Source organism: Channa argus, chromosome 6, assembly GCF_033026475.1.
Source record: "Channa argus isolate prfri chromosome 6, Channa argus male v1.0, whole genome shotgun sequence".
Classification (NCBI taxonomy): domain Eukaryota; kingdom Metazoa; phylum Chordata; class Actinopteri; order Anabantiformes; family Channidae; genus Channa; species Channa argus.
This window is the reverse complement of record NC_090202.1, coordinates 27696549-27708564: the sequence shown is the minus strand read 5'-3', so window position 1 is coordinate 27708564 and position 12016 is coordinate 27696549. Positions and strand designations below refer to the sequence as shown.

General features: G+C 43.1%; 1 protein-coding gene across 8 annotated transcripts in view; it reads right to left on the bottom strand.

Moving 5' to 3' along the window:
* Positions 1-246: 246 nt before the first annotated feature.
* si:cabz01090165.1 (uncharacterized protein LOC100333421 homolog) overlaps positions 247-12016 on the bottom strand; it is a 277606-nt gene continuing 265836 nt past the window's right edge. For 7 of the 8 annotated variants that reach the window (XM_067506904.1, XM_067506901.1, XM_067506897.1 and 4 more), the window contains 4 exons: positions 11710-11941; positions 11358-11625; positions 3235-3284; positions 247-1511 (listed from right to left, as the gene is read on the bottom strand). In XM_067506904.1, coding sequence (XP_067363005.1) covers positions 11501-11625; positions 11710-11941 — 357 coding nt within the window. In that variant the 3' untranslated portion in view covers positions 247-1511; positions 3235-3284; positions 11358-11500. The remainder of the gene's footprint in view (positions 1512-3234; positions 3285-11357; positions 11626-11709; positions 11942-12016) is intronic. The other variant, XM_067506900.1, reaches the window with a different exon arrangement.

The following is a 12016-nucleotide window of genomic DNA, read 5'->3' as shown; positions in this document are numbered from 1 at the left end:
AGAGCTGACTTAGGAGATTGGAAATAAAATAAGAGCCATAAATAATGTGTCTGGTCTGGGAAAGGAACACAAAGTGCCTTTTTTCCAAGAAAAATACCCTTTTATTTCATTATAAATCCACATAATTGTTTCTATGAAAGCATAAAATCCCCATTTCGAACGTTGTGTTTTTTTCTTCTTAGTGCTGTTATTTGTTTAGTTATATTCAAAGTAAATCATGGATATCAAACCATCAAAGACCATAAGGTGTATGTCACATACAAACACAGACACTGTCAAACGGCAAAAAGGGGGCGCCCATGGTGGGGAGTGGGGGGTGGGACAGCGCAAGATCTGCTGGCCTTCTTTTAAAACCGCTAAATACATTTAACGATCTCGAGTACCAGCTTTTTAGTTGGAGGAACACTTACGGCCAAGTTCACCAGTGTTTCCTACATGTACAGTTTCTTTCCAGTTTCAAACACAACGTCAGAATTCACCATTTTCACCATCAAAAGTAGAGCTGGAGATGTGCTTTAAGTTTGACTTTGAATAAATTCTCTCTGCTGTCCCTCAAGGCTCCATTCTCGGGCACCAAGGTTTTTTTTTTTTTTTTTTTTTTAAATACTCTGACAAAGAGAGAACCAGTCCACCATGGACGCAAACACACCGATTATTTCAACATTACCTAAGTCATCCGCAGCCAGAAGAATCAGACTGGAAAGAATACTATTCACTTCTTTATGAAAACAAGGGAGAAAGAGAGAGAGAGACAGTGAAGAGAGAGAGAGAGAGAGAGAGAGGGAAGGAGGGGAGAGAGATAACAGGAAAACATATGATTAAAGTGCCAGAGAAGTTCACCGTTTAGTTTGACAGTTTATTATTACTGATGCTTTGAGACAAGACGCTGACAATGTGCTCATATTTTCAGTCAAGGCCCAACATGTATTTTCTATTCGAGATAATAGAGAGGTGTGTCCTTCAGAAGTCTGCATGTTATCCCGATATTATAATAATGCTGTCATAATACTGTGATAATCCTTTGGCATATGACTGTATGCTGGGGAAAGAGAAGAGCGGTGCCACCAACCATCGACAACCCCATTAAAGAACATCCACGGAGAATGTCCCCAAATCCACAGGAACGCGTTCAGTATATTCCCAGAGGAGCATTTAGTGGAACCGCATAGATTCCAAAAGTCAAATTCAGAGACTAAATCCACCCACTATCCTTCAGAGCACTGTGAGATCATTGGATACCTCCTTCAGAGAAGAAGAAGCCATTTTGAAGCCTTAGTTAAGCACCGAACACGAGCAGGGTTCAGAGCAGCCTGACCTCTGTGTGACATCTCCACTCCCAGCAATGTGGAGACTTTTGCATATCAGGCTGGTTGTTTGTTCTCCTCTGGCTGCTGACGGGATGTTCACACCAACTCCCATCTAGTTCTGGGGGTAGGACGTTGTCTCTGGGTCAAGCACCTGTTCACCAGGGCTCACAACCTCTGCTGCCGACACGCCAGCCATGGGGGCACCTGATGGGGACAAGAGACGGATAGAAGGACACGCTAACTTATTACTGTGATCAAAGATGCATTGTGAGTGGTTGAAGTGCTGCAGGAAACTGGATGCAGTGGAGGGAGAAGTATTCTGCACAGCCTGTAACTGTTACTATTAACATGAATGCTGCAAAATCTACATATGGAAAAATACTGCTGCTGAAATCCTGGTTGGTCAGAGGCTGATATCTCAGCAATGCTGCCAGTGCTGTTTTGTGAGTCTGACAGCAACCTCCCCACTTCAAGACATATTGTACAGGCAACTGTTGCGCAGGAGGTGGAGCAATTGTCCACCAATCCCAGAGTTGTTGGTTCGATCCCCGGATCCACATGTCGAAGTGTCCTTGAGCGAGACACTGAAGCCCAACTTAGTGGCTCCTGGTGAGTGTGTGAATGTGAATGGGTGAATAAGAAGTAGTGTGAAGTGCTTTGGTGCAGAGCATTTAGCCTTTGGAGCGTATTTCTAAAAGGTAACATACTGTAGCTTTAGGTGAAAGTTAGTAAGTTTTACCAAAAGGAAACAGTGATTAACAAGGAACGTGTAATATGCATGAAGGGAGCTGCAGACTGGGAAAACGTGAGGGACAGAAACTTTACAGGCTGTAGGTTCCAGCTCTCCTTGTTCAATATTTTTAAATCCCATTATTTGGACAAGAGAGAACAGAATCATATTCCACTTTGCCCCAAATCAAAATAACCCACAGACAAAAACCCCTCCAGTATCTGCAGGGGGTCTATGATGTTGCTTCCAGTACTGATGACTCAGTGAATGCTCGGCCAGCTGCAGGGATTTCAGGGCTGTAAATCCCATTTCCTGACGATACTTTGTTTTGCAAACTACCCCCCTCACACCCACAAACTCTTTTGTGCTTGTACTTGAAACACAGACTGTGGGCAAGCAAAGGAATCTCGACACCTTTCACTGTCTGCTAAATAAAGCAGATGGTGAAGCTGTGTCTCGGTGCATGGAGACATGCTACGGTAGTAAAGAAGGCGCAGAACCGTGCAGTAGTTGAAGTAATTTAGCCAGCAGGGGGCGCTCAACGTGCAGTACAAGCAAAAGACTGTAAACTATGGCCAGGAAGAAGGAATATATGTGAACACAGTCAGAAGAAAGAAAAGGATGGATGAAAGATGAGAAAACGTGAGAAACGAGGAAAAGAAAAGGAAGAAGACGATGACGTAGAAGTAAAGATGGAGAAATGGGGAGCAGAAAGAAATGCAAGATGAGGCAAGAAAAAGCAGGAAAGAGAATTTGCAGAACACACACAAAGTGCGGCAGTGAAAATAAAACGTTGAACAGAGACGGCGACAGACGAGAGGCGGAGTGGAGGAGAGCACTTACATAATGGAGGATCAAACTTACATAATTGAGTGACACCAATCTGCCTGCTATGGGGGATCAGGCCTTTATATAATGGCCCAATAAAGAGGAATAATGTTGTTTACTAAGCCAAGGCCATATTTACAGAGCACTTAGAGGCAGACTGACTCCAGGCCTGCTAATGGCTGCTGACTGCTGCTCTCCGTCCTCCATTTTCTCTCGCTCCGTCTCCCTCTGTTAAAATATGCCTGGCATCTGTCCAACGCTCTGTCTCCCTCAAGATGTGGTGTTGCAGCTTCTGTGGTGGAACAATGAGTGGTTCCCCTCTCACCTGTGTGTGTGTGTGTGTGTGTGTGTGTGTGTTTGATCTCTCACCTCTCTCGCCTCTTCTGCCTCCAGCGCTGTGAAACCGAATGTAAGTAAATCTGCAACACACACAGAATCAAAAACTAAATAACAAGGAGATGGAGTTAGCGCTCAGGCCGATGTATCCATGGAGATGGATGGATGGGGGCTTAGACAGACCCTCACATGCTAAAAACAATTGATTTGATTCAATCCACAGCAGCAGGTTATTTAGTTGAACTGTTCAAACTAACCCTACTGAAATCATCCATCTCTGTGACTAACATGTGATTTCTTATTTGTTTAATCGGTGCAGAAACTAAGGCCTTAATTGGACGTGCAGACTTCCATCGTTTGCCAGGAGAAACATCAGGAATTCACTGCACATATATTCTCACAAAAACAACTATATCATTGGTAAACTGGGGTGTTTGCACAGTGCACCTTCACCCCTGCATCGCTTTTCAAATCTCTTTTTAATCGTTTCACATAAAAGCAGCTAGTGAGGTTTTTTCCTGCCTTGACTTTGATAATTAAATTAGAAAACTATCTACTATAATCAAAATAGTCTTGTTTCATGGTTATTTTTTTACAGTTTTTATTGTTTTTACTGCTTTGACTGTTTTTATCTTTTATCGCCTGAATCGCATTAGTCTGGACAAAAATATAACGACATAAATAAAGCTTTGATTGATTTCCTGTTGATTAATGGTTAAAGCAACACATCAGATCATCAGAGATGAAACCATATGGTTGAGTTAACAGCTCTGTAATAAGCTAATAAGTTAATGGCCATGATATCTGCTGGCATAGAGTTGGCGTCAGGAGCAGTCGTGCTGTCACCACTTCATGCTGTATATTAGGTAACTCTGCAGTTTCCACCTCGGTCTGAAACGACCACATGCATTTACAGGTAATAGCTGCTACGCTCAGTGTTTGCTTTCTGATCTTAACCTGCCGCAAAAATACTGCTCCGCTGTTTCCTAGATGTATCCATCACTCATACTTAAGCTGTTACCTGCTTGTTGCTTTAGAAATGACCATGATATTACTAAATATATTTTCATTTAAAAAAAGCAATAACCTTGGTGTTATCAAAGTATTAAACTAATACCAAATCTTTATCCTTCTACTACCTTGTAGTTACAACCTTTAGCCAGAATGTTACGCCCATAATACCTAAATATTGAGAAATGGCTGTTTAAACTGTTGGTAGAACAGAGCCAAGCAGCAGATAATGAAAAGATGAATAAAGGATAAATCAATGACACATTTTTTCACATAGATAAATATTTCAGCTGTATTGTCTCTAAGTGCAAATTTGGATTTTCAGTTTTCTATTTGCAGACTTTTCATCTTGTTCATGTCCACTCTTCTCCCAGTCTCTGTTTCCATCCCTCTCCTACTGCCTCCCACTCAGCCTTGAGTTTTTCCTCCATCTCCTCATCCTGCCATCGTTTCTTGTCAATAAATGTGTCTCGGGGCTCAGTGACTCATCTGTACTTCTGTCTCTGTTTGCTTGGCTGTTTCTCTCTCTGTCTCACTAACTAAAGATAAGTCCCTAATCCTCCCCTCTGCCTTCCTTTCTTTCTTTGTCTTTCTTGGATATTTCTCATCTTCACCAACTATAAACCCCCAATCCACCCGTCTGTCGCACGTCCCTCTTTATCTGTCTTTCTCCATCCTTTCTACATACACCCAGGTGTTTTTCAGATGGAGATTAAAATGACTTTCACTAAAATAATACAGAGTCAAAGGATTGAAAAAGCCACTGGCAATGTTATGCTGCAGATCACATTCAAAGGGTCTGCCTGTAAAAATAGTTATAAGGAAAAAGCAGAGCTTGAGTTTGGAATTCACTGCTTTCTGTTAATGTGCCTTCACAAGATTTATTTAGCGAAGGCGGCTTAGTGGAAAATGTGCAAAAACAGCTTTATTAAACAGTTATGATATTTAAAGCATTTTAAATGCTGACTCCCATCCAGCACAGTGTGCACATGAACATCACATCTTTCACTGTAGCATTGTTTGCCGGGCGCTCTCACTGTATTCTGACAGTTAAACTTGGGGGGGGGGGTCCGCAGCCCTTCAGATAAAAAGGATGTATTGTCAGGTCGATTTCAACCAACTGAACTATTTACAGTTATATTTGCAACATTTAGTGCATAGAGGACAGATATACAGGTGACCAACAACGTGACGACTGGGGTTCAAATCCCAATTAACACTGGCTAATTACAAACATGCCACTAATCTCATTCCACTGCACCCACACATGCAGTGGCCCTGCATTGACACTAAACATGTCAATACATCATTGTAAGCAATTTGGGATTTTGCAGACTCATCCCACTCTGCTGTGTTTGAGATTTAAAACCTGTGCCCTGGAAATATTTAAATCCCATTGTTTTAGATCTGTTGCTGTAGGCTGGGAGATGAGTGGCAGCCCCTTATGGGATTATGAACACTATATATTCTTTTGATGTTTCTTTTTATGCTGAGAAAAGCCCCAGCAAAACAGCATATTTTTACTTTGCTGCTGGTTGACTAGCGGACGTTCTGGTGCCGTGCTCCTTAGAAATCCTGGGTAACCCACAGTGTGAATGGCTGTGAATGCATGAATGTGAATGACTGCATCAGTCTACTTTCCCTGGATACACGAGGGTAAAAATAAAAGCACGTGAATCCATGCTACTGCACGTATGGCCACCAGGTGTCACTGTGGCTCTGTGCTGGCGCTGCCCGTCGGCCTCAGTGGAAGCTCTGTGGCAGTCGCTAACAGTTTAGTCACTGTGCTATCCTGCTGCTTGGTGCCAGGCCTGGATAATAAAAGCACACTGAATGAGGCCCTGATGCCTCGTGGCTTTACAGAGCACACAGTGATGCTATCTGCTCGTGTCTGCCTATTCCTCTCTCCCTGCTCTCGGTGAGGTGCGATGCTGGAATGGTATTGGAGGGAACGAGCGTGTATTGAATTAATGTGTGTATTTCTGTGCCGTGTGTGTGAATGAGTATATTAGTGTTTATGCAAGTGAATTAGAATCATATCTAATACATGACTTGTACATGTGTCTGATCAATGCTCAGTCTAAACTAAACTGTAACCTTCACCCCTGTTTTTATCTTTATCTCTGCAGTATAGTCAAGAACTGGGAAAGATGCTCATTACAAGTGATAAAGCGTTGAAATGGTAAAACTGTAAAATACAACAGCAGGTTGTTTGGATCACTTGGCGACATCTAGCAGCTGTAGTGAAGGTAAAGCCATCACAGAGTAGGACTGTCAGGAAAGGGAAACAACCAGGACAAGTAGAATCTGAGCTGCTGGTGGCTCTAGAGGAAAATGCAAAGTTGTGCACATCTAAAAACACGAGACCCCTACATTCAGGCTGCTTGCATGGCTAAAACCCTAAAGTGTGGGGGAGTTGCCAGTGGACAGATGATGCAGAAAACACATGAAACACATTGGTAGTGACTGTTTTGCAGATGCATTAATATATAGACATCTACTAAACGAAGCCTTCAGTGACATTAAATTGTGGTTCTAGTTAAATGAAGGATTGAGTGATTACAGCTCCCTCTGACTTCCATACATTAGGATAATATCAAGATAATGTTATGTGTTTGAGTTTGTAATCCTGATGAACCTGCTTTCCCATAGCTCCCCCAGATGACATCATCTGAACTAACGATTAAAAATCTGCTCCGGATGATGAGTTTTTTAGCTTTCCAGATTTCGTGAAGTTGCCCTTTAACTTTACAATTCTTGTAAACTGCTTGCAGAGAGATTATTCTCCCAACAAGTTTTTTGCTTTTGCTAACGAGTAACAGCATGAGGGGCAGCATGGTGGTGGAGTGGTTAGCACTGTCACCTCACAACTACAAGGTCCCTGGTTTGAATCCTTGGCCGGCTGCATCCTTTCTGTGTGGAGTTTGCACGTTCTCCCTGTGCTTGTGTGGGTTTCGTCTCACAGTCCAAGGACATGCTTGTTAGGTTAAAGGACGACTGCACAAATTTTCAACTTGCTTTCTATGGGTGTAAATGTACATCAATACTTTTAAATGTGACTTTTAAATCTTCTGACGTCCCTTTATAGAAATATTTCTCTGATTCTAGCTGTAAAATTCCAGATGACATCACCCAGAAGAGTTTTTCATCATTAGCAGTTCAGATGATGTCATCTGGAGGAGATCTCGAAAAGCTAATTGACCAGGTTTACAAACTGGATAGTGTGAGCAACAAAATTACATAACCTGAACTGAAGGTTCCTCCAAGTGATGTCATCTGGAAGCCTTTTTTAAAGCTAGAAGTAGAGCGATATTTTCATATAGGAAGTCAGATACACGTTTATTGCCATTCAGTTACATGTACTACTCAAACTAAATCCTAAACGGTGACTCTGAATTGCCCATAGGTGTGAATGTGAGTATGAAAGTTGTCTGTCTGTGTATGTGTCTCTGTTTCGGTCCTGAGATAGACTGGAGACCTGTCCGGGGTGGACCCCACCGCTCACCCTATGACAGCTGGGATAGGCTCCAGCCCCCCGACCCTGAACAGATTACAAATAATGCATAGATGGATGGATATACTGAGATCATCAGGCTCATCTGAGCCACAACATTTCAGTTAGTGAGACACGTTCCAGGTTCAAATGTTTTTTGGTGGGTGTGTGATGGCATTTCGAGGAGCAGTGAGTCAGGCTGACCAACAAACACCAGATTACTTCATTTAGTTTGGAGAGGAAGCAGGTGCATCGTGATTGCTGCTCTGTGTGTGTGTGTGCGCTTGATATTAAGGCCACAACAAATGGCCTAAGGGCCAGTTTGGGCCGCTGAGATTGTTTCCATGAGAAACAAATGTATGTTTCTCCATGTCTGTATTTGTGGATACATGTGTGATGTATTGTGTATTTTTACAGGGAGGAAAAGAGAAAGGATGTGATGATTAGATATAAAGGAGCTGTAGTATCGTAGGGAAATGCAATGGTGGACTGTGGATCATGATGGGGGGACAGAAATGACCAAAATGCCATAAGGGAAGATGGATGTAAACCATTAAAAAGGAATGAAAAGGGAAAAGGAGGAAGGGAACAAAACACAGTTAAGAAAGGACTGAAGACGAAAAGGTTAAAGTTAGAGAATCAGAACGACAGAATAGAAAATCTACAGTACCAGGCCAGATTGGGAGGGAAAGCTGCTGGATCACATTACACAAACAAGGACAGAAATCAAATCAAATTTAACTGTTTCTATGTTTGTGGTGAGAGGCAGAAGGTGGAGGGAGGGAAACAATTACTTGCACAACTTAATTACACTTAACTCAGTACTTAATTGTACAGTTATTGTGGAAAAATAAGAAATGTCCTTAGTATTTTTAACACACTGGCCTTTTTACGAGATTAGATTCATCCACATTATCCACATCTCTGCTAGTTTCTGCCAGGGCTGGTGTTAAGACAGGGCCTATTTTGAATATAGCTCTTTGTGTTTCAGAAGATGACTATTGGCTAGAAAAAAAATAAAAAAAACTGGTCCAGAGTCCAACCAAGAACTGCTTTGTTAGGGGCTGGGGGTGCGGTTTGTAACCGACACCACCAATGAAAATTAATGAAAGTTAAATAGGTGAAGGCTAAAGCCAACAAAGACCAGTCAACTGGTGAATGGATGCCAGTGTAGGCTCACAAAGCCATGAGCAACATTACTAGAAGTGTAAGTGCTTGTTGGTGGAGCCCATTTTCGTTCCTGATGCTTTGTCCAGTCGCTTCTGCGGTACATGCAGACGCTTAGAGTAACCGACTGCTTCGCTGATCATCGCTCAGACCAAGTATTTCAGAGATGACATTCAATATTTGACGGCTAAATCTATATTGAAGTATAACGTGAAAAGTCTCATAGGGAGGTGGACGAGGGGCTGGATGGTACAGCAAGACACAGGACATTTCAACAGGAGACCAGGGTTCGACTGATGATGGTCACAGCACATTGTGGCTTCTCTTTCTTGGACCATTTTGGGAGGTAGAGGCCACCGGGAAGAAGCCTTCCATTTAGGAGATGCTCTGACCCAGTTTGAATTGTGGCCAAACGGTTTTGTCCCATGGAGTCATGTGTGAACATCAGTTGAATGTGAAAACGGGGTTAAACACACATTAAAGTGTGAACCCAAAGAAACAGTGTGTAACATAACCGAAAACATGCAAAGCAGCTAAATGCAGATTCTTGTGATACACAAACCAAGTCGTGTTGCTTTCACAGGGATAAAAATGAAAAGGTCAGACAGAGCCTTTATGTGTCAGGTCAGACAGAGCATGTGAACAGGAACAAATGATTTGTTCTGCCTGTTTAGTGAAACAGTGAATGGAGGCGTTCACCCTGACAGCATTGTGTCATGCTCCAGCCCGTGAACTACACTGGGCCAGGATTTCAATTCACACAGAGATAAAAAGAAAAGAAACAGCTCATAAATTGTGTGAAGAGAAGAAAACCCTCCAGAGCTTTCACAGATACCTTGCGATAGGGTGTACATCTCAATTTGAGAGTGAAATTGGAAGAAGAAATATCACAAGATAAAGAGAAAAGCTGTAGCGGGCGGGTGTGAGGGGGCTAAGAGACAAACAGAATGACCTTGAACTCAGGAATGAAAGGAGTGGAGATAAGAAAGGAAGCATCAAAACAAAACAACTCATTAAAATCAAACAAATGACTACAGGGACGGAGGGAGGGGGCGGGGAAGGAGACAAAATCAGGAAGTAATGTTTGTCCAAGGTAGAGGGAGGAGGGAATAAAGGGTGATGCTATCAGAAATCCTGAGTGTTTGTTTCCATTGTTAAATCAAATCCAAGCAGAGTCACATCCTCAATGTCTCTGGGGAGCAAAGAGCGAATCCTATCAAACAATTAGCTGATGTCACCACATGATCTGTGCTCTCTAAACGTCAAACCTCACGGATAAAGCGAAGGAGCTCTGTGCCTCACGCAGGCTGGTAAAATTCCAAACTTTGATGCTAATGGTGACTGTGAGAGTCACGCGTTTCTCCGGTTGAACGCCGTTACTTCAGGCACCAGTGGCGGCTCCCACTTTGCACCTCTATGACAGATAATAATAACAGGGTAATTTGAGAGCATCTTTGCATCGTTGGTTCCTATGTGTTGGACTTTATTCGAGGCGCTCTCCCCCTCCATCATCCTTATCAAACTCTCTATTGAAATGAAGCAATTAACTCCATTCTCTGAGGGTTGCAATTGTAGTAATACTACAATTATGTCTGGAACCTTAGTGAAAGTGAACGCTGCTTAGCATCGCAGGCCAATAAGTTCGTGTCGTGGCTGGATGTGAGGGATTTTAAACACACCTGCCCTGCATTGATTTTCACTGTCAATATTTGCATGAAATGAGCTGGACCAAATTGGTTTTCGGCACAGGTTTGTGTGCACCGTGAATAAAAAGCCAACCCCATAGCAGCAGCAGCACTTGTGTGTGTGTGTGTGTGTGTTATTCGGGTGAGTGACTAAGTGTTTATGAAAGTGTATTTTTAATGTTAGAATGTTCAGTTGCTGCTCAGTCGTGCAGACTGAATGAACTTCGTCCGCATGGTTTACTAAAGCAACTCGCAGCCCGGTCTCTCCGTCTCCGTCTCCCTCAGTGCCTGTGTCAACTTCAGATTTCAATTTCAAACAAACTTCAGGTGAAGCGCGCTCTCTCCTCCCTCATCTCCCTGAATGAGCTGTATTGTTTTTACCGAATTCAGTCCTTGAGGCAGAGGCAATAAAACCATCAGTTCACGCGTCTCCTAAAAATCATGTGCTTGTGACCTTTAGTTAAGGTTAGAGAGGGATCATGGTTTGGTTTAAAGGTTAATCAACATGTTGTGTTATTCCATTAAGCCAAACTATCATCTTTTCCAAACTTTAACAAAACCATTACAAGCTTTACTCATGTGTTCATTCTAACCTTTGTCAATTTGTCCACAATTTTTTAATAACGTTGCAATTATGTTCCCCACAAAACCATATCTGTGACTGCAGCAGAAACATAAGTTTTAGAAGAGGGGACTGGCTGGTAACGTGTCCCTCGTGCACCAATTGTCCACATCCAGACTGACTGGGCTATCTGCTCACTTACACACCACCTCGCCCCGACCTGACAGCAGCTACTTACCAATGACAGGAGCCGCTCCTCAGCGTCTAGTGGAGTTTGGCTCCAGGCACTGGCAACAAATAAAAAAACATAAGGGGGGAGGGGGTATTGGTTTGGACTTCAAGAACAGTGGTTTGTGGGTTTGACTGACAGTTTCTTGTGTGTTATTGGGAGATGGCGTCATCATCACGGGTTGGATTTAAGTCCACTACGGTCGTCCCTCGTAGCGAGGCTCCCCCCATCCCGTCTGTTGACGACGACGGTTGGGAGTTTTTAATAGCACCTACACCTGGGAGACAAGATGGATTCAGGTTAGGAGAAGCTGACGATCATAAGGTGATGTTTTATTCTTCTCCATTTTCCCACCCGTTACCTTGCCCTACAGAGGAGGAGGATGGAGGCAGAGCGAGGATGTTGGCTCCCCCTCCCCCTCCTCCACCTCCTCCTCCATTCGTCTGGGAGCAGACGTTGGCGTGACGTGCGGCGGCTTTCTGTTTGTAGTGGTTACTGTGCAGCTTGTACTTCATCAGGAGGATGAATATGAAGACGAGGACAGAGGCCACAATGATCCCCCCAATGATGATGATCATCGTCCCACCGAGGAACTGGGGAGACAGATTGAAAACATGCAAGCAGTCAAAAGCTGGTGATTCATCATCACATCATCAAGATTATTTAAT